We start from the raw sequence: 24,737 nt of genomic DNA on the forward strand, positions 1-24,737 counted from the left end.
CAGGGAAGAGGCTCACGCATGGAGGCCGGCGAGGAAGAGAGAGAAGGAAAAAATATGAAGAGAGCAGGACAAGGAGATGAAGATGAAAGGAGGAGGAGAAAGAGACGAGAGCGCGGACTGGATCTGCCCGAGAGCGCGTGCCGTCGAGTTGCGGTCCCCAATTCCGGTGCTCTGGACGAGAGCTGTGGAGTTGGTTTTGGGTACCTACGGGGGAGCTCTTGTAGATAGCTGCCGCCTAATAAGGGCCTGTGGCGGGTGCCCTGAGCCTTGATAGTGGCCGGTGCAGCGTCGACCTTGCTGATACAGCTGGCGCAGCGCCCTGAAAAGGGCACATCCGCACCAGACTTCTTACACGAGGGAACATCATCAAGATGGCAGCAGTCTAAATAACATTGAACCCCACACGGTCCCAATTAGCCCTCGAACAGCCACCGCTAGAACCATCCATCGTTGAGCAGAGTTTACACTTGAGTTTATACTTATGGATCCCATGAGCTTGCTAGAATCTGATATGTTACCTACAAATGATGCCTCTATACCCTTCTGAGGCCATCCAATGCCCCCCCTTGGCCTCTTGCTTGCAAATCATGGATGCGCAGGAATGGCTAATCGGATCTCAAAGTTTCCGCCTAGGCATATTAACCAAACCTTAGAGCCCAAATAGTATTGACTGCTGCGAGCATCACAAGATTGGTTTACGTAATTATGTGTAGAGTAGAGAATATTACACGCTTATAAGTAAACACACTCGGGAATAATAGAAAATCACTTGTGAAACATATGGGAGACAACGAACCAAAACAAACGATATGGATCTTTATTTATTAATTGTATGCCTTGAGTGCGAGGGGCTTCTTTGAGCCCGCGATATAAATAAATAATGCCAACATCACCACATTTTTCAAAACGCTTTCCTTTCCCGCTGTCTCCCCTAATTCGTTCCATTATCATAGTCATACATGTCATTTCCGCATTGTGAATATCAACATCCCAATCTGCTGTTGTTATACTCTCTTCCATGCTAATGTTAAAAGAGAGGAAAATAAGAATGTAAAAAGAAAAAGCTGGTGAATGAATAACAATCAAGCAAACCAACGAATAACCAAGCCAATAAGTCAGCCATGGACCGATGAATGAAATTTCAGCAGCCATGCGAATGCATCTACGCTCTCCAAAAGCACACTGCTTTACTTGCGAACGAGGGTGATGCGTGGTGGATGAGAATCTCAGTTTGACCCCTCTCGAGGCAGTGTTCGATTCAGGCCGGCCCCAGCCCACCATTCGTCTGGGATATCTTCTCTCGCTGCGAGACTCCTCACGATTCGCTGCATGCCTAACCATTCTTCATCTCCTGTATGAGTGCTTGGTCCACTTCCAGAGGATTCATCACGGATTAGTCGGAGCCGATCAAGTCGTCTTTCGTCCTCTGACCCGGTTTGGCCAAATAATAGTTGGGAATAATGATTTGCTAGAACATCGCCCGAGGGCCCCGAAGATTGAGTTTGCTGGGAACGTGGCCCGTCCGACGGCCCATCCAAGTTGTACTCGGGAACTAATTGGCGGATTCGTCGGTGGGCGTGACGAATGCCACGATATCCAGGGTACCCAAAATAGGTATCCTCGTCGTCGGAATTTTCGTGGCCGGATTCGCACGCAGGGTCCATAGTCCCGTCAGGCAGTTCTGGAGCGGAGGGGGGAGGATTGGAAGGGCCTGCACCTTGGGTGGCCGCCGCAGATACAAACGAAGAGCCTGCGCTGGGCGGCTGTGGATCAGGCGTCAGCGTTGAGCGCAATGTATCCCAACCCTCCGGGCTCAGGCTTCTGTCGCGGTCTCCCAGACCATCTACCGGTTGAGTGCGCGAATGACGCTCATCAGGCTGGGAGCGCCTAGATAGCAAGGCTCGATACATTCGTGACTGGTTTCTGCGAAGAGATCTGTATCTGTCCAAAGTGGACACGTCGTCGAGGGACGTTGAGGGTTCAAAAGGTATCCTCTCCAGTTCTCCGTCAAGGAGACGAAATGGGGGAAGGCGGTTGCTGGGGATAAAGCTACCAGGGATTACCGAGCCAATCGATGGGGGGAGGGGGCTGCGGCTGCGCCTGGGATTGCTTATCACGGCGGCCTGCGTTTGTGATTGTTAGCAGTCTATCGACGTTGAAAAGGCGACTGGAGAGCAGCTTACGATGCGCGCATGCCTAGGCCGCAGTCGAGGGTCAGAACTCCACCACCCAATCTCGCCTTCCTGGCCGCCTTCTTCCGCTCTCCCCGATGTATCGACGCCGTGCCAAGTACCACCATAGAGGGAGCTCATCTGTTCCTCCAGGCCGTCCCTCTGCCGTTCGCCCCCAGAGGTCACATCTCTCAGCGCCTCGCGCCCGGGAGCAGAAACCGGCAGGTCGGAAATGCGTCGTCTCCTAGGATGCCGTCGATCGCGCCTTTCCACGTATGTTGAGCGCCTGATGCCGGAGCGAGCAAGAGAAAGCGCATCATGCTTTGGCTGTTTGGCAGGTAGATCGGTCTCAACAGGCGCAACGAAGAGTCTGTCATGGCGGCAGATTGATTAGTCGAGATAACTGCGACGCTGGGGACGAGATGGAAGAGGCAAAGTACATCGGGCAACGTGAATGCAGGGAATTCGCTGCGCAGCCGAAGATCTAGTCGACGAGGCGGCCAGATGCTCGACACGAAGAAGGCGCGCTGCGATGGCAAGTCAAGGATGCGACCGCTGCGCCTGATACGCGGTCGGCCGCAGGCAGAAGAGGCAGAAGACGAGGAGCGCACGCAGGGGCAGCCATTGGCCCCATCAGTGGCTTGGAAAAGTAAAACTCACGGGAGACCCATGGCGTACGCGGGTATCTGCAGATGCGATACAAAGGGGCGATAACCGAGAGGCCAAAGAAAACAAAAATTTTGATGGATTGACGGCGGCGCCTCTCCAGTTGGCGCGACGACCCCAGTAGCGATGACGATGGGCGTGCAGGGGCAGATGTTCCCGGCAGCGCGTTTTCTGCGACAGAGACGAGAAATCAATCAAGTCCTGGGCGCAGACGAGATTGAAGGTGGAATAGATGAAGAGCGAGCGACGGATGGCTTGATGGAACAAAGAGTGAAGGCGGTTGTAGAAGAAGTGAATGGGGAGAAAAGGCTGAATCAACGCGGGAGAGGCTGAAAGCGACTTCTGGGGGTTCCGGGGCCTATTGTTGGAGAGATGCGCTGCATTGGGACAGTAGATGGGGGGCGAGGCGCTAGAGGCGCTGCTGGCTAGGGGACGCCGAGCAGCAAACTTTTTGATGCGCACGCGCAAGCCACACTTTCGTTTCCATGCAAACTATCAGCTGTGGCTGGTGCTTGCATGTGCTGATCGCATTGTAGTGGGCTGTGGAGATGGTGTGAGATTTCGTGTTAGATTTTGAGATTTTGAGATTCTGCTTTGCTTCCAAACTCACCACCTCGCCTCGTATCTCTCCTCCTCCGTCTCCTCCTCGGCGAGGCGCGCAACCTGCTCTTCTATATGGCGCTCTCCGCCTAACGACACCGGCTCTATCTCTGAAAAGCTACAGCTGGCCTCGTGGAATGTCTCCCCCATGCCATCTGCCAAAGAGGTTAATCGAGCGCTGGCTCGCATAAGAGCCGTCATGCCGGCCGAGAAAAAGGTGGCATCGGCCAACCGCAACATCCGCCTCGGCCTGGAGCGCATCGGCCACGTCGTGCCAAAGGAGCAGGGCTGGCTGGGAGTCCATGTCGGCGGCACCAATGGCAAAGGCTCGGTCTGCAATCTTATCTCGGGGCTCTTCAGGCTGTCCGGCATTAGCCATGGCATGTACACGTCGCCGGCCATGCCCGAGAGGCACAATGGCGTCACCATCAACGGCCTGTACGTCAATCGCCGCATGTACGAGATGGAGGTGAAGCACATCGAGGACAAGTTCAGGAGGGTTGCGTCTGGTTGGCGATTTGCCGCCGGAGAGGATCCTGGCAACCTGACGCCGTTTGAGTTGGAAACGGCAGCAGCCTTTCGGGTCTTTGATAAGATGCATGTCAATTACGGAGTGGTTGAAGTGGGCATGGGCGGCGCCACAGATGCCACCAATATCATGAGGCAGAAATCAGTTACGGTCATCACAAAGATCGATCTGGACCACCAGGAATACCTCGGCAACACCATTGAAGAAATCGCAAAGGTCAAGGCTGGCATCATGCGGCCCGGCGTGCCCTGCATTGTTGACCATACCAATCCCAGCTCAGTCATGAAAGTTCTTCGTCAGCACGCAAATAGTATAGGTACTCAGATCAGCCCATCATGGAAGGGAGAGCCTCTGCTGGCCAACCTTGATACTGAGCGGTTCAAGCTGGAGGACTACGAGAAACAGAATCTTCTCTGCGCTACGCTTGCCTTCCGTCACCTATTCCCGAATTACGAAGTCGACGTTAACAAGCTGCTGGCTATGGAACCGTTTCCCTCTGGGCGAAAAGAGCAAGTTCGAGTGACTGGCCTCACCGGTGGAAGTCGCGAAAAGCCTATCCTCGTGGATGGCGCTCACAATCTGCTCGGCGCCGAAGCGTTGGCCTCTTACGTGCAGCATCAAGTTCGCCAAGGTGATGAACCGATTTCGTGGGTCATGGGCTTATCGGCTAGCAAATCCAAACCTTTTGCACAGGTCATCTCTACCTTGGTACAGCCTCAGGATAACTTTGCTTTTGTTGAATATCTCCCTGGTCCCAATGAGCCGCCCCCGGCCCCTGTTGAACTCGGCCGTGAGATTGGAAAGTCCATTGTCAGCCATGAATCTCAGCTATACGATGGTGATTCACGGATTGCTTCGGGCGTGCAATGGGCTTGCGAAAAAGCTGGAGAGGGTCCCGTCATAGTTACGGGAAGCTTATACATGATTAGGAATTTTTACAACCTGGATGGCGTTGAGCCAAGGAGAAAGACCAAGACGAGGCGGCCTGGAGCCGCACAGCTTTGGCACTACATCCAGCTATCGCAAAAGAGGCCGCTGACCGCTGAAGAGGCTAGAGAGTTTAAACAAGCACGGCGGCACTGGTATCTGTCGCCCACACGGAATACCGCGTTTAAAGCAGTGAGGCACGGCGGCCAGCCCAAGTCTTCCATCGTTCCCGAGAGAATACGTGCACTGCAGCAGCAGGTGGAATTTCATAGGAAACAAGCTCAGGGGTACCGTAGTGCCATAGAGAGTATGGAGAAGGACTTGGCACAAGAGCCAACCGTTGCGCCCACGAGCGCCGTTTCCTCGGATTTACAAGCCAGCCTGGAGACGCTCAAGCGACACCACCAGGAGCATCTCGGAGCCTTTAACAGCGCCATGTTCAAGCTCCGAGGCCATACTGCCTTGCCTGAGAAAAAGTATATGAGCCACGAAGAGGTGTTTGGACGGCCCGCGAAGCCCAAGGTTCAAAAATTCCCCTTTCCCGATGACGAAGAGGCGAGCATGACGGCCAACAAACAACACGAAGATACCACTGCTTCTTTAGAGAGCAAACTTGACGCGCGATTTGATCAAATAGCAGCCAGAGAAGTGCCTACATCGGATGCGCGAAGCTCGCGATTCGGCAAAAGAAAAAGCCGTCATGACGACAATGAGAAGGAGAAGGCTGCGACAGAGGCGCATGACCTCGTTGACAAGCTGACAAAGGGCCGTGTCAGTTCAGACTCTGAAGCTGGCAAGCCCTGATATGGGAATATTGAGTTGGATTAAAAGAAGGAAATGTTAAGCATCTATCTGTATGCGACTCCGTATGTATGTATATTATTCGGCTTACACATAGCCTCTATTGTCGTCTGCGTAAGACGATGTGTAGTAATAGCTACGAAATTCAACATTGAATCAAATTTGGTGGTGCAAGGAGTACACTTTCATGATGATGATGATAATATTGAAAAGTACACTGAAACATGACAAGAGAAGCAACAAAGACGTTTCTGGTTGATGTCGTTGATATCCTGACTCTTACTGAATAAATGGAGCCATGTACCCAACACTAGCCCCTCCTTTACACGGGAGATTTGATCTGAACAACGTTTTGCAACACCAGCCTCCAATACCATGACAGCTCCCACCTCCCTCATAATCGTCTGCTGCCACGGTATCTGGAAGGGCGGCCCTTCTAAAGGCGCTGATGAAAATGAGTGGCTCATTGCCGATTTTCAGCGCGGCGAGACAAGCACTTTTATCGAGCACATTAAACTAGGAGTGAAGCTTCTCGCCGAGAGCTACGATGACAGTGTGCTTGCTTTTTCAGGGTAAGCATTGAAGAAAATTCCAGTTGATTATTTTATCAAGTTTCTGTATTATTGGTTACATGTATAAGTGATGCTAACGTTGTCGTACAATGGCAGCGGCCCAACTCGCAGAGAAACACCTCTAAGTGAAGCCCAGAGCTACAGCAACCTCGCCGCAGCGCACAACTTCTTCGACCACGTTTTCATCAACAAGCCCAATTCAAAGCCACAAACAGTTTCCGAAGTCACTTCATCAAAAATACTCATTGAAGACCGTGCATTAGACTCATACTACAACGTGCTCTTTAGCTTCAGTCTCTTCTTCACGCACTTCAAAGCCTGGCCCCAATCTTTAACCATTGTCTCTCACGAATTCAAGAGGCCCCGCTTCATAGATGGCCACTGCGCTGCCATTGGATTTCCGCTTGAGAGGACACGATTCCTGGGCATCGATCCGCCTGGTATGATTAATGGCGAGAACGAAGTTGCGTTGAAAGGCGTAGGACAGGCGGTGGATGAGTGGACGGCTGATCCTCACGGACGGGGAGAGAAGTTGGCTGGAAAGAGGGCGAGGAGGAATCCGTGGGCGGTATGGCAAGGGGTTTTTGGAAAGGATGTGGATGGATTTAGTAGAGGGGGCTTGATTACGAGAGGGGAGGGTGAGATGGAGACGTTGGTCGACGATGCGCCGCGGCCATGGTGATGATATTGGCCGTGATGGAAATGTCGTTATTGTTCATTATTCTTTAGACAGCATCTGACATCTAGACTTGGCAGAGCTACGTAAATAGAAGCATCTTTCATCAACTCAGTCTACATCCTCGCTCTACTCTCAGCTTCCCTCTTCCTCCTCGGCCCCTCCGCCACCGCCCTCATCAAAAACGCAACCGCATCAGTCACCATGTCCGCCGCAAATCTGTGTCCCACGCCCTCATACACTCTATCATCAACCTCAACGCCCCCATCGGCATACCATCCACCCGCCGCATCCTTCAACAGCCTGATGAAAGCCTCCCCCTTGGAATACGGCACCAGCTCATCAGCGCCTCCTGAGCACAAAAGCAGCTTCTTGCCCCGGACACGGCTGTCAAGGATGCTGCGAAGGCGATCCTGTTCAGCCGAGGAGAGCGGCAGAGCAGGAATGACGTCGGTCCCGAATAGGGTACCCTTGGGATCGAATCTGCGAGCCGTGGCGACGGAGTCAGCAGGGAAGTATTTGCTCCCCAGGAAGCCAGTTCCGCCACAGTCCAGCTTGGACAGCTCGGCTCGACTAGCCATCATGTCTGTTTTGCAGTATCACATATTAGCAACATAGCTCCCAAATCATCCTTACAGCGACAAAGCAAAAAGACTCACTCATGAGATCCGGACACCCCACAATCGCCACTGCAGCATCAATCCTCTCCTCTCCAAACCACGCCTGCCACACCGCATGCCCTCCCAGGCTCCATCCCAGACACACATGTGCATCGACTTTTCTCCCGAGATAGCTTCCCACCTGGTCCATCAACCCGCTCATGGTCCTCATCCCGCCCTTGACCAGACCAAACATGTCGATGCCATGATTCTCATTGCCCTCGCCCTCATCCCACGCCAGGTTGGCCTTTGCGCTCACCATTCTCGTGCCGTGGTTGGGCATGTCAAAGGCCAAGGCCACGAGCCCTCTTGCCTGACCCTTCTGGTTCCAGGAGTGGACTGCGCGCCTGGCAATATCATTCATAGCAGCCCTATTCCGTGTCCGGGGGTGAAGAAGCCACAGGCATGTTGTCGGTGCTGCTGACGCGGGAAGCTCTTGTAGGCCGTAGACGTCGACCAGGAGACCGGCCATGGGCATGGTGGTTACAGAGACATCTGGGGGAGGTGGGAGGCCCTTTGTGGCGTATTTCTTGTCTTTTTCTCCGGTAGTCATTTTATTTGCGATTTATTATGCTCTAGGGGATGTGAAGAAGGAAATTTGGATCAAGAGAAGGGGAAGCTGGCTATGTTGCTGGAGCCAGTTGCGTTTAATAGTAAAGTCCCATAATATTGGCCGTGCATACAGCAAGCGATCTACAACAAAGTGTTGACGCTCTATAAATGGCTAAAAGCGTCCGCTCTAGCCCGTTTTTAGGCCGATGCCTCGGCAACGCAGCAATTCCCACGTCATATAAGGCATTCATTGTAACTATTGGTTTTCTTTCATAATTGTAAGGGTTTGTCCAAATAGTGATGTCTAACAAGAGGCTCATAAAGGATTTGCTCGCTCTATATGTGACAGCTAAATAAGTGTAGACTCCTCAAACCATCCTTTGCATCAAACGCCACAACACATGACCCACCACCCCATAGGTAAACAATAATTGCCATTGGCGAGCTCTCAAGTTTCCCACTGGCAAAATATTGAATTGATAAAGGAAAATCGTCTGCTTTATGACCTAAAAATACAAGACGGCCCAGACATCTCGACACACTAGAACAAAAAAATACCTGGTAGTTGACTAAATTGTATGGGTTGAATCCGGAAAGTTGGGAATTACTTGGCCAGTTGCCACACTCAACAAAGGAGCAAGCTGCAGGTTATTCCTCCAGGATCTCAAGGTCCTTTCCTTTGTCGTAGTCGTATCGTGCCTTCTTAACAAAGGGCTTGCCGTCGTCGTTCTGTTGCTCGCGTTTCGCTATCGTCTCGATTATCGTATTATGTCTTTGGAGAATTGAATTGTCGTATTTCGAGACGGATAGAGTTGAAGAGACAAATGAGTGTCTATGAATTATATGACCGAGAAGCAGCATTTTAACCTCGGGAAAGTGGGATTGCAAATCCTCCCTCATATTAAAACGGCAAGATGAATTGATTCTATGATACCTAAAGGATTAAGTTCATCTTGGATGTTCGAGCACGAACAAACTATTCCATAGGTCTATTTACATAGCAGAACTCTAATAAGCGAACACACTGATATTGATCTTTCCAACAGCTTTCAGATATTATTCATTACGAAAACCCCCCTAAATGTACTGAAAACAGTGGCTTTAGTAATTCAATCGACTCAAATAGTAAAATGCGTCTTATTGAAGTGTTTTGGTAAAGGTGGTTTCTACTTCCCCCTTTGCTTCCTTCTCCTATCTTGGTCTCACCCAGTTGTTATCCTGCGTTATTCAATCCACCTTCCAATGATCTTGATCATCTGTGCTCAAAGAGAGCTCGATTCCATACAGCACCATGGTTAATCCCACGTTGACCCACCGCCAAGAGCTGCCACCCACGTCCCCGCCCCTGAGTGTCCAGCCATCTGGCCCCTCGCTCGTTGAAAAGTGTTGTAGCAACAGGCTGGTGTAGACTGATATCAATATTGTTGGTGAGAAGTAGCTCAGGATGCTCAAAAACATGTTTGCTGTTTCTGACTCGTCAAAATCAGGCTCGTGCATCATGGCTCGGGCGCCTAGATCCCGTACTGATGGGATGATGCGGGTGGCGCAGTAGAAGACGAACAGACGATATGCGAGAGAGATGATGACGGATGGCGTGATTGTCTGGAAAGCGGCGTACAAGAGGGCGAGCGAAGAATGCAAAGCGCCAGGTAGGGTACTGAGGATGTGAAGTAGGGTTGAGTACGAGGCCATGATGATGGGCGGAAGAGGAGGTATTTCCGGTTGCGATGAAGCTTGGTCCTCCGTTGAATAGGTGCCATCGGACGGGAGATAGTCGGTAAAGATCTGATAGACACAGAGCACGACATAGGCGAAGAGAAGCGACGATTCGACGGGACTGCCGCGGCCACTGCCGATGCCATATGCGCAGAGGAACACAGCCGTGGTCATGGTGACGCCAATGAGAGTGGCATCAACGTTGCTGATCTGAGGGAACTGGGCCACGCGCCACAGGAAATAGACGGCGCTGGCAATGATGGAGCCGGAAAATGCAAGCAAGACAATCTGCGCAAAGAGGGCAACTGTTAGCTATGACGGCCATCTTGGCTTTTATTATCATTGACAAAATAACTCACCACCCATGTATCGCTCCTCCCTCTGTTGACGAGCCATCGAGTAATCTGGCCCGCCGCTTGGATAACGAGCAGCGTGCAGAAGCCCTCGAGCAGCTGGAATACAGGGCCCGAGTACCTCAGCACATTGTCCCACGAGCCAAGGAAGATAGTCTCGACCAGTCCCTCTTTGCCAAACATCCACTCAGTCCAGCTCGTGCTCTTGGACTGGAAGACGCCGCCGAGCGTCCTCTCGACCCAGCTCGAGCTGCCGGCATCGGCGTCGACGCCAAACTTGCCCAGCGCCCAGATGAGCAGCGACGGGATGACGAACCACTGCGCCAGCCGCAGCAGCGTCACGATGGACCAGCGGACGCGCGACGTCTCGGGCGTGGCCAGGCGGATGGCCGAGTAGAAGATGTAGAATATGGACAGGGTCAGGCTGTAGGCCAGCCCGCTGTCTCGGCCGCCGACATCGAAGGCGACGGGGATGGACAGGACGATGGCGAAGAGGAAGATGCTGCTGAAGAAGATGCTGAATGGCCACCACATCGGGGCGGCGGTGGGCGGCAGGGCTCGTGCCGTGCCGCGGGTATCTTTTGGAAATCTCCAAGTCCAGAGGCTAATAGCAGACCGGTCTCTTGTCTTGTCTCGTCTCAGAGGTCCCCCCGCGACTGGGAGGATGACAGTCCCCGAGAGGCAGATGCACAGGTCGCCCGCAATCGCTCCGTCACCAGCGGTTACTCATCTGTGTCGCCGGGTCGAGTCGATGGCCTGGTTTCTTGTCCTCTGAGGTCGTTGTTTGCGTCTCCCTGGTGCCAGAAGCTTCTCCGTCGTCTGCCCGTCAGGTATCCTCGGCTTTTGGTCGTGGCGGGAGACGATCCAGATGCAGCTGCCGCCTGCTACCCCAATAATTTAATTTTTAGCTCGTATGACAAACCAAAGCTTGTGAAGTGTCCAGAGTCGGAGAGCCGTGCTTATCGGCATAGAGATCGCTTATCTGCACGTGAGGGGTCGCAGCCACAGCAAGACCTTGTGTCTCTTTCCTGTTAAGCTTAAGAGGGTTCTCTGATGAATATCGAAACGAAGGGTGCGGCAGATGAAGAGCAAAGGAGCTTCCAGAAGACGTTATGACGGAAAAAATATGCAAGCAGAATGCACGTAGAAATGAGCAAGGCTGCCATGTTATGCCATCAATGCTGTAGTCTAGGCAGTTTCACGTCACATGCGGCGGTGCTTGGGATCAGCTCTGCGAATGACGACTGTGGCGCTGCAGCAACAGGGCACTAGCCACTTTATCAATGCATGAAGCAATTAGCAGTGTGCACAATTACATCAATGAGTTATGAGTTTAATATTTGTTGATTGGTTATTCAAGGTCTAGCTAAGGAAGACGATTCGTTTGCTTGGACCGGTTTCTGGTTTATTCTTCCTTCCTTTTTTTTGTTCTTTGCTCGCTCAAGACATATTCTCTCCCACTTACAAGACAAACATTGAGAGGCGGTAAGACAGCTCGCTTGTAAGTCATTGAAGCGAGCATACAACATGCATGTAGTATACCGGTCATCGTATGTCTACCATCATCGAGGAAAAAATAAATTTGAGATCTCGTTCACAAATGCCTCAAAATAATCCTCCGCTAGATGGATATATATCTATAGATATGTAGATGACAAGAAATGGTATATGAGATCGTCTCTAATGCGTTCCAAGAACTTTCTGCGTCGAACAAAAATGCGCAAAATCTCGCTCATCCTGTTAAAAGTAATTATAGCCATAGCCCTCTTTCTTCCCCAGTATAACTGCGCACAAATTTGCTTCACCATAGATCAGGCATGGCCCTCCACTTCATCTTCATCCCAGCCCTCGCGCTCATCCTTGGGAATCCGAATCAAGACACACATCAGCGTCGCTGCAGCAGCCAGAGCAACCGAGAACCACAGAGCGTGCCTGATTCCTCCAATCGGATCAGCGCCGTGCTTGTTCGTATAAATCTCAATAGTCCCAGCAAATCCTAGACCCGTGCCCAAGCCGTACAGCTGAATCGTACCGACGAGGGATCCAGCCACGCCCTGCAGATTGCGCTTGACACTGTTGCTAGTGATAATCTGCGCGGCCGTAAAGATGAAATCAGGGCTAAATCCCAAGATGAACAGTGCCGGAAATTCCTGCGGCCAGTAGTTCTGATGGATGGGCATTGTCGCCAGCAGAATACCCGCAACAAGAGCCGACACCGTCCCTATCGCCATCACAAGCTGTGCGGGCATATATCGCACACAAATGGCGCTTATTCCACAGGCGACCGTTGCTGTGACGGTAAAAGTCGCAAAGGCCGCAGCGTTGAGCAGATTCGAAAAGTGGCGAATGTCCACATGCCATCGTGTTATGTAGTAGAAGAGAATGCCCGTGCTCATAAAGGTGAAGAAGGCGGAGAGCAGCATGGGCTTGAAGGATGGCGCAGACCAGACTGAAAGGGGCAGTACTGGCTCCTTTGCAAACTTTGCTTCCCATAGCAAGAATAGGGCTATGTGAAGCACAGAGAAAATGAGGATTATGTACACATAGTCAACCTTCCACCCCTTGATGGCGGCCTCTCTGTATCGGCATTAGCAAGCGGTATTGTTGGAAATCTGAAGTTGAGTAAAGGTATAGAGACTCACGTCCAGGCACAGTTGAACAGAATGAGGCCGCCAACGCCAAAGTACGACCCGATATAGTCGACCTTTCCATTCGGATCCATTGTAACTTCTTCAGATGGGACAAGGATCGCAGCAGCCGTGAAAACGACGGCTCCGGCAATGGCACTGCATCATCATCCACTGTTAGCCTAGCTCATCCAACGCTCCAAGGTTAAAGATTGCTACTCTCACGCACAAGAAGAAGAAGAGCCACCACCAAGGCAGCAGCTGGCCAAAGAAACCCGGGAATATGGAACCACCGCCAGCACCAACAGGAGCCATTGCTCCAAACAGCCCGACCCATATCAAGCGGCCTATGCCCGGCGGGAACGATGTCGTAAGCAGAGCAATAGCATTCGGAACGATTATGCCAGCTCCCACGCCACTAAGAGCTCGCATGACGATTATAGTCGGGACGGTTCGCATAAACCCCGAGATCAGGTTGAATAAAACGTAGATGGCACCGCCGATGACAAGAACTTTCTTGTGGCCGTGGACAGCTCCAACGCGGCCACCCATTAGGACAAATGTCGCCTCCGTCAGCCTAATGTGCGTCAAGAATCAGATAACAATGCCAGGTTCAGGTGAAGGAGGTGACTCCTACGGATATGATGCAGCAATCCAGATACCCAGGCTTGGGTCAGATCCCAGCTTTTGGGGGATCGTGTATGAGATCAAAAGGCCGGAACCGAAAGGGAGAGCCTATTGGTTTCAAGAAAGTTAAGGTGACAACTCTATGTATGTGTTGGGGAAAGTTATCCAGCACCGGAGTTTCATTACATGTATCCAGCACGTTAGTCGTAGTAGCATCTGTACATGTAGTATCTGTACATGTAGCACCAGTAGCACCAATAGCATATATAGCATCGGTAGCATATGTAGCCCACGCCATAGCTAGAGTGCTGGATAATAGAATTGGAGTGCTGATAACTTTACCCTATGTTTAAATCTGCCACATACCACAATAAGCTGGCATAGCACAATGCTCAGTGCAATCAGGTGCTTGCGTATCCCTTGTTGTTCTTTAGACAAACCCCCCTCCGCCTCTGTAGGAACTGTTGGTTCGGCATCGATCGTGGTCGTGCTTCCATCCGAGTTTGGAGTTGACTGCTCGGGTGGTCGAGAAGAATCGACTTTCATCTCTTCGGCAATAGCCATCTTGAAGCGAAATCGCGTATATCACTTTCTTGCTTCGTCGTGTGATTCGCTTTAATTATCCTCGCCGGAAGTCGACAGGCCAAAGATTAGACAGCTCAATGCCATTTACATGGCATAAACGCCGTCGCGTCTTTAATATGTCCATTTTCTCTATTTAAAAAGGGAAAGGAAACAAACATCTCGCCAATGAAAAGATGTGTGATTTGAAACCCAATAAACTAATCATGTTCATGATTTGGAAGCTTTGAGCCAAGATCCTGAGATGAATGTCCCAGGCTTAGCTGGCAATCTTGGCTGTGGGGACGCGGCCCAGATATTATCTCGGAGGTGTTTAGCTAAGTGCTCCGACTCCCAACAATCAGCAACCAATCAGACGTTCATGAAGACGACAAGGACGTGACATATTGTCGGTAATGCTCTTCGAAGCCAGGAACCGTAAAACTTCCGATAGGGTTCAGGCTGTGTTGTTAATTAACTAAGTGCCTCCGAATGGTTGTTTAAAGGACCGGTCCGTGTCTGAGTCGCGGGCTGCTTAAAATCAAAGGAGGCGCCACTCAGAAGTGTTCTGAGAAGACCATGTTTCTTGATTACTGAACAATGTGCTCGCGGTCCCTTTGGGTGCATTTGCCGCATAAGACTGTGGCCAGACAGGCGAAGCAAAGTTATCGAAAGCTACTAAACTTATCGAAAGCTACTAAACTTATCGAAAGCTACTAAACTTATCGAAAGCTACTGTCAGCTATTCGTGAGCTTATGAAAGGCGACACAGCGGTATGAAAAACAAAAATCTCTATTCAAACACGCTTATCATTAGTTGTTCCCGCAGCCTTGTTGAGATAAGCCTTAGTTTGGCTGTTCTATCATACCTAGTTGTCGGCATTCATTGCTATGACAACCGACTCTAAAACAGCTCTTTCGCAATATGCTGGCCCTTTGTCAATGCAAAAGGAGATTCCTCTCAAGACGTGTATCAAGCGTGATCTTGATAGACGAATATTCCCTATTTTGCCTCCTAAATTTATATCATCCGCTGGCTGAATCTCTATCCTGGGAATGCTTTGGATGGGCACATGTTGCTGTTGTTGCTGCTGCTGCTGTTGTGGTTGTTGTAATGATGCAAAGGGCTGCAGCAGTTCCTCTGAAGTGTCGGGCAGTTGATTGTTTGACAGCCTACCCACCGGCTTGATTTCTTTCAGCTCGATTGTATCAAAATCCAGATGCCTCATCCCACAAGCTAACAACCACTGCTCAATCTGATAGGAATTTAGGATCCGGCTCTGATTTGAAGGAGAAGGGGCTCTCCCGTTTGAAGGATCCAGGCAGCCGCCGTTAAAGACTCCGTCAATGCCCGAATACTGAGCTGTGGCAATTCCGTGATAGTACTGGGCCACCAAGTAGTCATCGAATTCAGCCGTGGCCAATCTGAAAATCTCCGAGGTCTGAGGTCTCAGGTACCAACGCAATACCATGAGTATTTCTTCGCGCGATCGAAATTTGAGAGTGAAGCCAAATATTCTATCGACAACTGCGGAAGTCGCGTACGTATCACTGAGGATAGAATCATATGCGTGCTGCAGAGAGGCTCTGGTAATCATGATACTAAATGACTCTTCGGATGGATATGCGTGCATCATATAGTCGGTTGTAGCGCAGTCCGCAAAGTTAATGGGCGGTAGGCTCATAAAGCCATTACCAAAGATATTCCTGATCGGTGATGAATGTGGTTTGATAAATGGGTTGAATCGAGCGGCCGATGCGCCAGGTTGGAGAGGAGGTTGAGGAGGAGGCTGAAAAGTACGCCGAGGGACAGGTGTCGGTTGCTTGAAGGAATGAAAATCAAGGAGCATGCCGTCCAGTGTTTGAGAAGGCTCCTTGCTCCCATGATACGTCTGCTGAAACTCGGCGTCATCACTCGTAGAGCTACTCATAGGGTGTTCTTCAAAGGTGTCGATATCGTTGTTCTCCTCGTGGTTCTCGGGGTTACCTTCCAGGCCACTGCCCCCTTGGCATAGATGCAATATACTGTTAGTTGCAGACTGAAGCTTGGAGACGAGGTCAGGGTCCTGTCTTATCAGCGGCGACTGGAGGATGCCGTTTGTAAAATCAAGAAACGTCCCGGCCATCTGCTCCAGGGCGCCCTCTATGTGGACCATGTTCTTCTCATAATTTGCATGAGCAGCTTGCCGCCGTAGACGAAATAGCCGCTGCGCCTTGCGGTTCCGCTGCCGCCGTTTCTATCCCAGCTGAAGCGTCAGCAGAAGGTCTTTACGTTATCGAGCTCATCATCAAACAGGACACACCTCCAGGCTCTCATCGTTGGGCTGTGGCTTTGCCTGTGAGGTTGGCCCTGGCCGACGACCACGGCGTCGTGGCTCTGCTGAAGTCTGTGCCGATGTCATATCGCGGCTACAAGTATCATAGAATGGCTGGAGTCGAAAGCGGCGTTTGTTGTTGGAGCTCGAATTTCCGGCTGGGTCCACTTGGCTATTTCTCAGCCATGATATTAAGGTATTAATAGGCGCGCAAAGCCTTGGAGTTTCCTAGAACAGTTAAAGGACCATTCCAATTGTCATCGCATGAGTCGCTATCGAGCCATCAGACGCTTACAGATGGTGTTGGCGACACTCCCGGGCGACACTCCCGCTAGGATAGGCAACGGCCAGCGAGTACCATCTTACAAATCGTGCTATAGACGGGACCTGGCGCTAGCCACACTAGTTCTCGTATAATCCATGCCGAGGTCGCCTCTTCCTACGGCTTCATATTTCGCACCTATCGCTGGTTTTAAACAGCGAGGGAATAAGTGCAGTTTCTCGGATAGGGAAAAGGCTTGCTGATTAGTCGAAAGCAACTCATCGTCAACCCCTGGCAACAACTCGGTCAGCTTTAACGCGAAGGTTCCAGAGCCGATTTTGCCTCCAAAATTAGCCGCGGTTCGGACTATGCGAAGGCTACGTTGTGTATATATAGTTATTACTAATAACTAAAACGAGACTGCCACAAGATACGGCTGGCGGAGACTAAACCACTCTGAGTTGCAAAACCCTGTAAGACGGTGATTTTGATGCACCTAGACGAAAACAGACTGTGCTTTGCATATCGTGACACGAGCATCTTCGCCTAAAAGCGAAGGATGGGTGCAACAGCTGAAAACATGGGCTAAACCGGGCGAGGGCAGGTGAATCTTTGAGTGCTTACTGTTACAAAGTATTTGGGAGTTTCGTCTCTGTTACTTCATTCTACCTCATTCTCTTCTATTCTGAAGTTTAACTTTTGTTCTCCCTTTTAAACAGCTATAAAGTCAATCATTGTGGTTGGATTAAGGATTGCTATGGATCTCAGATCAAGCATTAGCTGTATGTGCCTCGAGATCCGATAGCCGAGTTTCTGGGTTTTCCCCTGGCCCAGCAGCGAAGCCGACGCCCTACAAAGACATGTGCACATAGGACGGCATTTGAGAATCCATGCGTCTACCAGTTGGTCGATTACGATTAATAAATTAACTTATTTAACATCTGAATTGTTCTACTACTTCTACTTCTTTTGTTAAACTTGGATTCTGACCATAAATCAACACTCCCTTTTCTCTTTTCTAATTAATGCAAAGAACAAGGTGGCTAAGTGACTCAAAAACTATCGTCTTATTAATATCCCTAGTGCTTAGAGTTCGAGCTCTGCAAATGAGTCCTTGACGCTCTTCAATGCCGTAATGTCTATCCCAAGATCGGTATAGGTCAGGAAGCTATCTTCGCCAGTCCACTCTTTGTCCCTAACTAGCTGCCAAAGCTCCATGCCAAGCGTAAACTCCAGGGCAATCGCCGGCCATGTACTGAAAAAGGTATCCCGAGGTATCTGGACATATGTAGCCCTAACATCATGTGCCTCTGCCCAAATCTTTAGCAGCCCCCCTAGAGTTGACCTCTCCACAAAGGCAAATACGGTCTGACCACCACGAATCTTTTCCGGCTGGACCAATGCCGCTTCCACAAAGGCGCCGAAGTTAGAGCGAGTGTTTCCAATGCATGCAATGGGCTGATCGGATGGGGTAGCCTGTATCTGGATGTACTGGCCAATGGCAGGGAAATAGACGGGTTTGATGAAATCCCAGCCGAGATTAGTTGCGTAGTAGGCACACCAGACAAACGTCGTCTTTGCAAGGAGCTCCGGCTTGGATTTGATATATCGTGTAACCCTGGCCTTGGAGTCGTAGTGCGGAGGCTGGCTCTTGCCACCAGTGACTGTATAAGCATCCGTGAGAGTCGACCAGAAGTAGTGTTGCAGCGTATCAGTTGCTAATGCCGCGTTCGCCATATTGATGCCCATTTCAGTTTCTAGGGCTACCGCCTTATCAGCCGCGAGACTAACGTTCTGATCTGCGGATATTTCCTTCTGTGCGTCCTTAAATAGCCCCCAAAAGTTGGTGACTGCAAAGACGGCATATGAACCCGCAAATGCCGCTCGGAGAGCTGCGGTGTCGGTCAAATCTGCTTGAACAACTTGGATGCCGCACGCGGCGAGCGCTTTTGCCGCTGCACTATCGGGGGATCGAGTTACTGCACGGATGGTGTAATCTTGGGACTTCTTTTTGAGTAAGTGGTCGACGACAGAGCCCCCCTGAGCGCCGGTTGCGCCAACGACGGTCACGACTCTCTTCGCTGCCGCCATCTCGATTCAAACTAGGGCGAGTTTGAAGTCTGTCTTTCAAGCGGTGTTTAAGTTGGAGAATGAATGGGTGACTACTTGAAAGTCTTGAAGCCCTTTTTAGAACCGTTCCGAAGGTTCTAAGGGAATTGCCCTCAGGACAACCTCTTATTTATAAGCTGCTTTCGCTACCATCTTCACATTAACGATTTATTTAGATATAAAAGGGCGTATTTGACAAGTGCAATGTCTCTAACTCACACATCATTCATTTCTGGCTTTATCAAATCTCCACAAATATTTGGAATCGTCAACTACGTGAAGCCAGAACCAACATCAGTCCAAGATAGGTGCCAAATAGCTCTGCGAATGAGGAGGCTTCAACGACACCAATGGAGACAGTGATGAGATCATGCGAGATCGCGCATGGTTATAAGTTCCGAAACTTTCAATCAAGATATGTATGACTGTGCAAACTGGCAGCTTTTACTGGCTCTTCGAGGAGTGGAAGAGCTGGCTCCGATCGTCTAGCTCGTCTATATCGCTTCGGCTCACCAATCGGAATGGACACCACCCAACACTTTCGGCATTTACAGCGAAGACGAGCAGTGAGTCTCGAATAAAAAGCTGAATGTAGAGCTATAATTAGTAATATTCTGTTCTCGTGACGAAATAAATCATTTTCCTCATACACTGGATGGAATTCAGTTCCGACGAATCCAGAGTGTAGATATCGCTAGAGGCTCGTCGGAATGAACTTCTCCCTATTATACTTACATAATAATAAGAATTTAAGAGGCCCTTGGTCTTTATCCTTTTCGTTATTTTGGATTGATGTCACTCCCAAGCAACGGTTATTGTTATCGCCGGCAAGCTTGCATGTGCTCTGCCACCGGTTTTGTACTGTGAAGCGCAACCAGGGTCATGAATCATTTGATCTTGCTTTCCAGGCCAGACTCCTAAAGAACGGGCATGAATTGAAGCTATCTCGTAGCGAGAGGCTCTTTTTCAAGTAGGAGTGCGTGTCGTTTCTTGTTCTGCCTGATGTAAGGTTTTGGCAGCAGCTAGCCGCTTAGGTTAGCATTTACATGCGTTGGGCTCAACAACCGCCCAAACTCTAAGCTCGTCTAAGTGCCTGCTATACGTAAGTAGTTACCACGTCGTCGTTATTATTTTGTATACTATGTGTTTATTACTAAACACCCACACTCGCATTTTGTACCAAAGAACTCGGAGACTTGACAATGGTGAAGGATAAAATTTACCACTTCGCCGACTTCAACCTCGAAGCACTTCTTTCCCTATCAGAGCAACTCCGCGGTCGAAAATGCACTTGCGATGTGACCAAGATGCCCAATTGCGGCAGCCTAAATTGGGTCGTTTTCGTGACTTTCGACGACGGCATCGAGTGGGTGTTTCGATCTCCAATGGCCAGTCGCAACAGCATTTACTCGGATGAGACCTCTTCCAAGATAGTCAACAGTGAGGCTTCCGCGCTGATGTACCTAAAAGCCCACACGTCAATCTCAGTACCTGAAGTCTACTCCTACAGGCAAGTACCGTAGGCTTCCTCGTTAGAAGAACCAAGCCTTGACAATCGCCCCAATGGAACCAGCGACAACAGCATTGGCGTGCCATATATCCTTCAGAGCAAAGCCGCAGGTCGTTCATTAGGATCCTACGACTGGTCTAATTGTCCACATCGATTCACCGGCAGTCGAAACCCTCGCCCACCTTTGCCCATATCCGACGACGGCCGAAACAAAGTCATGCATCAGCTTGGGTCCATCATGGCAGAATTATCTGACTATCGCTTTGCCAAAATTGGTTCGTTAATTAAAGATGGAGGCGGAGATCATATCGTTGGTGAATGCCTCTCACCGTGCCTCACCTGGCAAGAGAGAGACTCACTTGACCTAGACCGAGGACCGTTTCATCAAGAACAAGATTACTTGGTGTCACTCATATCAGCATTCACGTCTCATGCTCGAGAGCTTCCCTTTGCGCCACACATTTTTTATGCTCCAATTCCTGATAACTTGCATTACAAGACTACAGATAGTTACAGGATGGCATCACGGCGCTGGAATGATTTTGTGGCCATTGGCCAAAAGATCGATCATAGCAGAAATAGACTTCTCTACTGCATTGCAGGGCAGTTCTTAGTCGAGACGATCCCCCACCTCATCTCAGGCTTTGAGAGCAGCTTTACCCTGTCTCACCCGGACCTCCATGTTGGCAATATTTATGTCGATGACGACCTCAACATCACATGTATTATTGACTGGAGTTCGACGTCAACGGGTCCCATCGCTGAGTTGCTCGCGACTCCAGGACTAGGGGGCTCGGCTAGACCGCCCTCAGAATCTCTCACTACTGCTTTCCGAGCGAGCTTTGGCCAACGATCTACTAGAATAGGCCTTGAACTTTCCCGCTCAAAGCTCTAGCAGGTATCGGATAATATGTGGTTCTTCTCTCGACTATTCGATTGCTGTCAAAGAATGATTATGCGCATTTTCGAAGATTGTTCGAGCTCACACATCAACCGGGCGCTGAGGAGAAGGATATTCTCTACTTATTTCATGAACGAGCCAAAAGTAACGAGAACCAGAAACTGCTTGCCGAGCTACAAGAAGATGACATGACCACAACAGAGATACAAGAACAGGAGCGAATGGCTATATCTTCTACCAGACGTGCAAGTTCCGATGCTCTTGCAATAGCAAGAAAGCTGACGCTGATGTCGGAGATGAATCCAGCATTCCTGGCTAACCATGTATTATGGCAATGGGTTGAAGGAGCTCTCAAGCAGGATGGTCCTCCATAGCTTTTCCAAGCCTTGAAAGGAGTCGAATACGATATACCTCGGTTGCAGACTTTCGCAATCATAATTGATTAATAAACATACTTCCACTTTCAGATGCTTCACTTATACAGTATAATGGTTTTTGAACTAAAGCAAGGAAGTACATGTATTAGCTAAGATGACAGACAGCATTTATTTCTCACCAGCCAGAAATTGGCCGAATTGTTTGCTTGTTCCAATATCAAATGCTAACAAAAGGCCATGAATCAACTGTTTCCCTAAATCTTCACTGCCCATTTGGCGTAAAGTACGAATAAACGATGCACAACATGACTGAGGCTTACAAACTTCTGCCATGTGGGGATAGCTAGCGCAGGCAATCGATCGTGCATTAACTCCGTCAGCTGTAAGCCACTTTTCCGATCTGGCTTTGCCTAAAAAGGTCATGCAAGATTGGCTTTCAAGGCGGAGATAGTAACAATCTCTCGGTGATATTGAGGACCTGGAGGAGGTTGTGCTCTGCCGAAAGAGATATAAATATGGCCCATTGTGGCATTCAATAGATGCCAAGAACACATTGCATACATCCAGCTGTACTTATGCACAGTATAGAGCACCATGACTTCGAGCAGCAACTTTGGGGCAGAGACGACTGCCGAAGAGGTGGCGTCTACTTTTCGCGACCAGATTACTGGAAAAACAAGTAAGAAACACATTCATTCATCCTCTGCTATAAAGATCTGTGCTGATATATCCATTCAGTTCTCATTACCGGAGTGAGCCCCAATGGCCTTGGAGCCGCAACCGCTCAGGCTCTCGCCAAGTACAGCCCGGCAAGCTTGATATTCACGGCTCGAACAGTCTCAAAGGCTTCCGCCGTGGCCGATGCTATTCGGGATGAGCACGCAGCAGTAAAGACACAAATTCATGTCGTGCAAGCAGACTTGTCCAAGTCGAAAAGCATTCGCCAAGCAGCAACCAACATCCAAGAACTAACACACGTTATTGACGTTATTATCAATAACGCCGGAGTTATGGCCATCCCGGAGAGAGAGGTCACAAAACAAGGAATAGAAGCCCACTTGGCCACAAACTTCCTTGGTCATTTCCTACTCACGACACTCCTATCTCCACAGCTCAAGGCTGCGGGGCCAAAGGCACGAGTTGTCAATATCGTTAGCGGCGGATTCTACGTCCAGCCGTTTCGCTTCAGCGACTACAATTTTGATGGAGGAAAGGATCTTCCGCTAGATGAGCAAGTCGATCTTGACAGTGCAGAAAAGCTCGGAATGGGATGGGTGAAGGATGCCGGCACGGGATACATCCCCTTCCTAGCCTATTCCCAAAGCAGCACAGCATTGATGCTTCTGACCAAAGGTCTGAATGAGGGCTACGCTGGAGAAAGGGTCACAGCGGTCAGCGCTGCGCCGGGAGGTGAGACAGCTTCTGCTTCTGCCATGGACTGATGATGTAAGGGATGCTGACATTCGCTAATTAGTTGTCCTGACTGAACTGCAAAGACACCTCCCAAGCGAGTTTCGGAATCCAAACATGACATACAAGACGGCAAGCCAGGGAGTTGCAAGCTTTCTCGTCGCTGCTTTGGATCCAAATCTGCAAGGTACGCTGCTTTTGTCACGCTAACAAGAGAAAATATGACTGACGATCTCATAGATCATCCGGGAGCCTACATTGACGACTGCCAGATCAAAGAGGTACCGAGATATGCGCAGGAAGCGGCTATTGCTCGAAAACTCTGGACAATGGCTGAATCATGGGTCAAGGATGCGTGAAAGTGACGATGGTGGATAGATGAAGTAAATGAAGTAGAGCTCGATTGATCTACGTCGCTCAGTTGCCAGCAACAAAATATTCTTGAGGCAGATTTGAGACAGATCACTTTTGACCAAATTGAACAATTTCCATCTCGCAGATGCATGTAGTTGGTATTCTGGTGTTGCGTTCTGAAAAGGTACATGTCTACATGTATTTCTATCCACATGCATTTATCGGTGCGGCCAGTCCGCGAAGGGCAGCCCATTTCCGCTTCGGGAGTAGCTTGCCCTCAAGCGCCATCTAATCCGACACCAATTTCCAACGGACACCTTCATTGTAGACTTTTATTCTTTCTTTTCTGTTGCCTGGATCCGTGATGATTTGTCTATTTTCCGATATATAGATGCCCAACGGCTATCCATGGCCTGGAAACACGCTTGTCTCAATTATGCGACGTCTCTTTACTCGGCAGGCGCCTTTTTGACCTGGAACCGTCCACTTTTATCTTGACACTGGCGAAAAGGGCTGCAAGTGCAGCGATGGGCCCTCTTCACGGCAGCCAGCTGGGCGGCACATAGGGACCAAACCAGCACTGCTGCGCGTACTGTCTTAGAGCTCTCTCTCTATTCGGTACCAGATCCAGGAAGTTATGTGCTATTGATTGATGGTTCCCATCTAGTCTACACCCATATCCTCCGACGCTGGGCAACTGGGATGTTGTTGATATATCACAAAATGGACCTCTCGATTTGTCTGGAGCAGCTACAGATCTACTCTGAGCTATGTCAGCGTACTTCAGAGCCATATTATCTCAATCATACCGGCCATTAGCACGATATACGCCTCATAGTCGCTCTCGGGCCCTGATACAGCGCCTGGCTGCCCTTACACCGCTCCTTTCTCACAGTTGGAGGACGGGCAGCGGACAGCTGGCCACTCGCAGCTCACGACTGACGACTGCCACTGCCACTGCCACTGCCACTGCCTGCCAAACAGCAACCATAGTGTTATAGCCGACGATAATGCAGCTTGTAGTCGGGGAGGCAGGGGCGCCGTGGTGCAACGGTCGGGTCAAACTGCCTCCTCTGGGGATCGACGGGAACGACGACAACACCGACGACAACACGGTTCGACTCTCGACGACAACAATCGGCAGGGACGTAGGTGCTGGCTAAACCCGAAAGGGGCCAGCACCGAACCCTTTTGCCAGTTGTGCGAATTGTTTTTGGTTGTTTCTATTTTGCTTCCTCGTGTTTACTTGGTCCTGGTGATTTGTTTTCTTCAAGTTGTGCGGAACAAGGAGAAAAAGGCGAAAAAGAAGAAAGATATTGTGATTCGAAGCCTCAGTTGGCAATATCACAAAGGTGAGTGTGGTGTTGAACGCGTAGAATGGCAGTTGGCAGTGCTCAGCATTCGCTGTCACTGCCATTATCAAATTCCCTAGGCTGCATATCCACTTTGCACTGCGGGTCAA

General features: G+C 50.0%; 9 protein-coding genes across 9 annotated transcripts; 4 read left to right on the plus strand and 5 right to left on the minus strand.

The window, feature by feature from the left end:
- Positions 1–1,226: 1,226 nt before the first annotated feature.
- TGAM01_v206968 (hypothetical protein) lies at positions 1,227–2,842 on the minus strand (the record flags this gene model as incomplete). Its single annotated transcript, XM_018804274.1, has 3 exons — positions 1,227–2,123; positions 2,184–2,541; positions 2,832–2,842. 3 exons carry the CDS (start codon positions 2,840–2,842, stop codon positions 1,227–1,229), a joined length of 1,266 nt encoding a protein of 421 aa, XP_018662389.1.
- Positions 2,843–3,636: 794 nt separating this feature from the next.
- TGAM01_v206969 (hypothetical protein) lies at positions 3,637–5,697 on the plus strand (the record flags this gene model as incomplete). Its single annotated transcript, XM_018804273.1, has 1 exon — positions 3,637–5,697. One exon carries the CDS (start codon positions 3,637–3,639, stop codon positions 5,695–5,697), a length of 2,061 nt encoding a protein of 686 aa, XP_018662388.1.
- A 372-nt stretch (positions 5,698–6,069) lies between these two features.
- TGAM01_v206970 (hypothetical protein) lies at positions 6,070–6,948 on the plus strand (the record flags this gene model as incomplete). The annotated part of the gene is made up of 2 exons (XM_018804272.1): positions 6,070–6,266; positions 6,363–6,948. 2 exons carry the CDS (start codon positions 6,070–6,072, stop codon positions 6,946–6,948), a joined length of 783 nt encoding a protein of 260 aa, XP_018662387.1.
- A 110-nt stretch (positions 6,949–7,058) lies between these two features.
- Positions 7,059–8,154, minus strand: TGAM01_v206971 (hypothetical protein; the record flags this gene model as incomplete). The annotated part of the gene is made up of 2 exons (XM_018804271.1): positions 7,059–7,528; positions 7,602–8,154. 2 exons carry the CDS (start codon positions 8,152–8,154, stop codon positions 7,059–7,061), a joined length of 1,023 nt encoding a protein of 340 aa, XP_018662386.1.
- A 1,226-nt stretch (positions 8,155–9,380) lies between these two features.
- On the minus strand, positions 9,381–10,756 carry TGAM01_v206972 (hypothetical protein; the record flags this gene model as incomplete). Its single annotated transcript, XM_018804270.1, has 2 exons — positions 9,381–10,157; positions 10,229–10,756. 2 exons carry the CDS (start codon positions 10,754–10,756, stop codon positions 9,381–9,383), a joined length of 1,305 nt encoding a protein of 434 aa, XP_018662385.1.
- A 1,277-nt stretch (positions 10,757–12,033) lies between these two features.
- On the minus strand, positions 12,034–14,040 carry TGAM01_v206973 (hypothetical protein; the record flags this gene model as incomplete). Its single annotated transcript, XM_018804269.1, has 5 exons — positions 12,034–12,799; positions 12,865–13,008; positions 13,079–13,426; positions 13,487–13,584; positions 13,843–14,040. The coding sequence occupies 5 exons, from the start codon at positions 14,038–14,040 to the stop codon at positions 12,034–12,036; spliced, it is 1,554 nt and encodes a 517-aa protein (XP_018662384.1).
- Positions 14,041–17,700: 3,660 nt separating this feature from the next.
- Positions 17,701–18,705, minus strand: TGAM01_v206974 (hypothetical protein; the record flags this gene model as incomplete). The annotated part of the gene is made up of 1 exon (XM_018804267.1): positions 17,701–18,705. One exon carries the CDS (start codon positions 18,703–18,705, stop codon positions 17,701–17,703), a length of 1,005 nt encoding a protein of 334 aa, XP_018662382.1.
- Positions 18,706–19,925: 1,220 nt separating this feature from the next.
- Positions 19,926–21,128, plus strand: TGAM01_v206975 (hypothetical protein; the record flags this gene model as incomplete). The annotated part of the gene is made up of 3 exons (XM_018804266.1): positions 19,926–20,242; positions 20,297–20,508; positions 20,836–21,128. 3 exons carry the CDS (start codon positions 19,926–19,928, stop codon positions 21,126–21,128), a joined length of 822 nt encoding a protein of 273 aa, XP_018662381.1.
- Positions 21,129–22,105: 977 nt separating this feature from the next.
- Positions 22,106–23,280, plus strand: TGAM01_v206976 (retinol dehydrogenase 13; the record flags this gene model as incomplete). Its single annotated transcript, XM_018804265.1, has 4 exons — positions 22,106–22,190; positions 22,250–22,921; positions 22,986–23,108; positions 23,162–23,280. The coding sequence occupies 4 exons, from the start codon at positions 22,106–22,108 to the stop codon at positions 23,278–23,280; spliced, it is 999 nt and encodes a 332-aa protein (XP_018662380.1).
- Between the last annotated feature and the right edge of the window lie 1,457 nt (positions 23,281–24,737).

Source organism: Trichoderma gamsii, assembly GCF_001481775.2.
Source record: "Trichoderma gamsii strain T6085 chromosome Unknown Scaffold_24.2, whole genome shotgun sequence".
In the NCBI taxonomy this organism is placed as follows: Eukaryota; Fungi; Ascomycota; class Sordariomycetes; order Hypocreales; family Hypocreaceae; genus Trichoderma; species Trichoderma gamsii.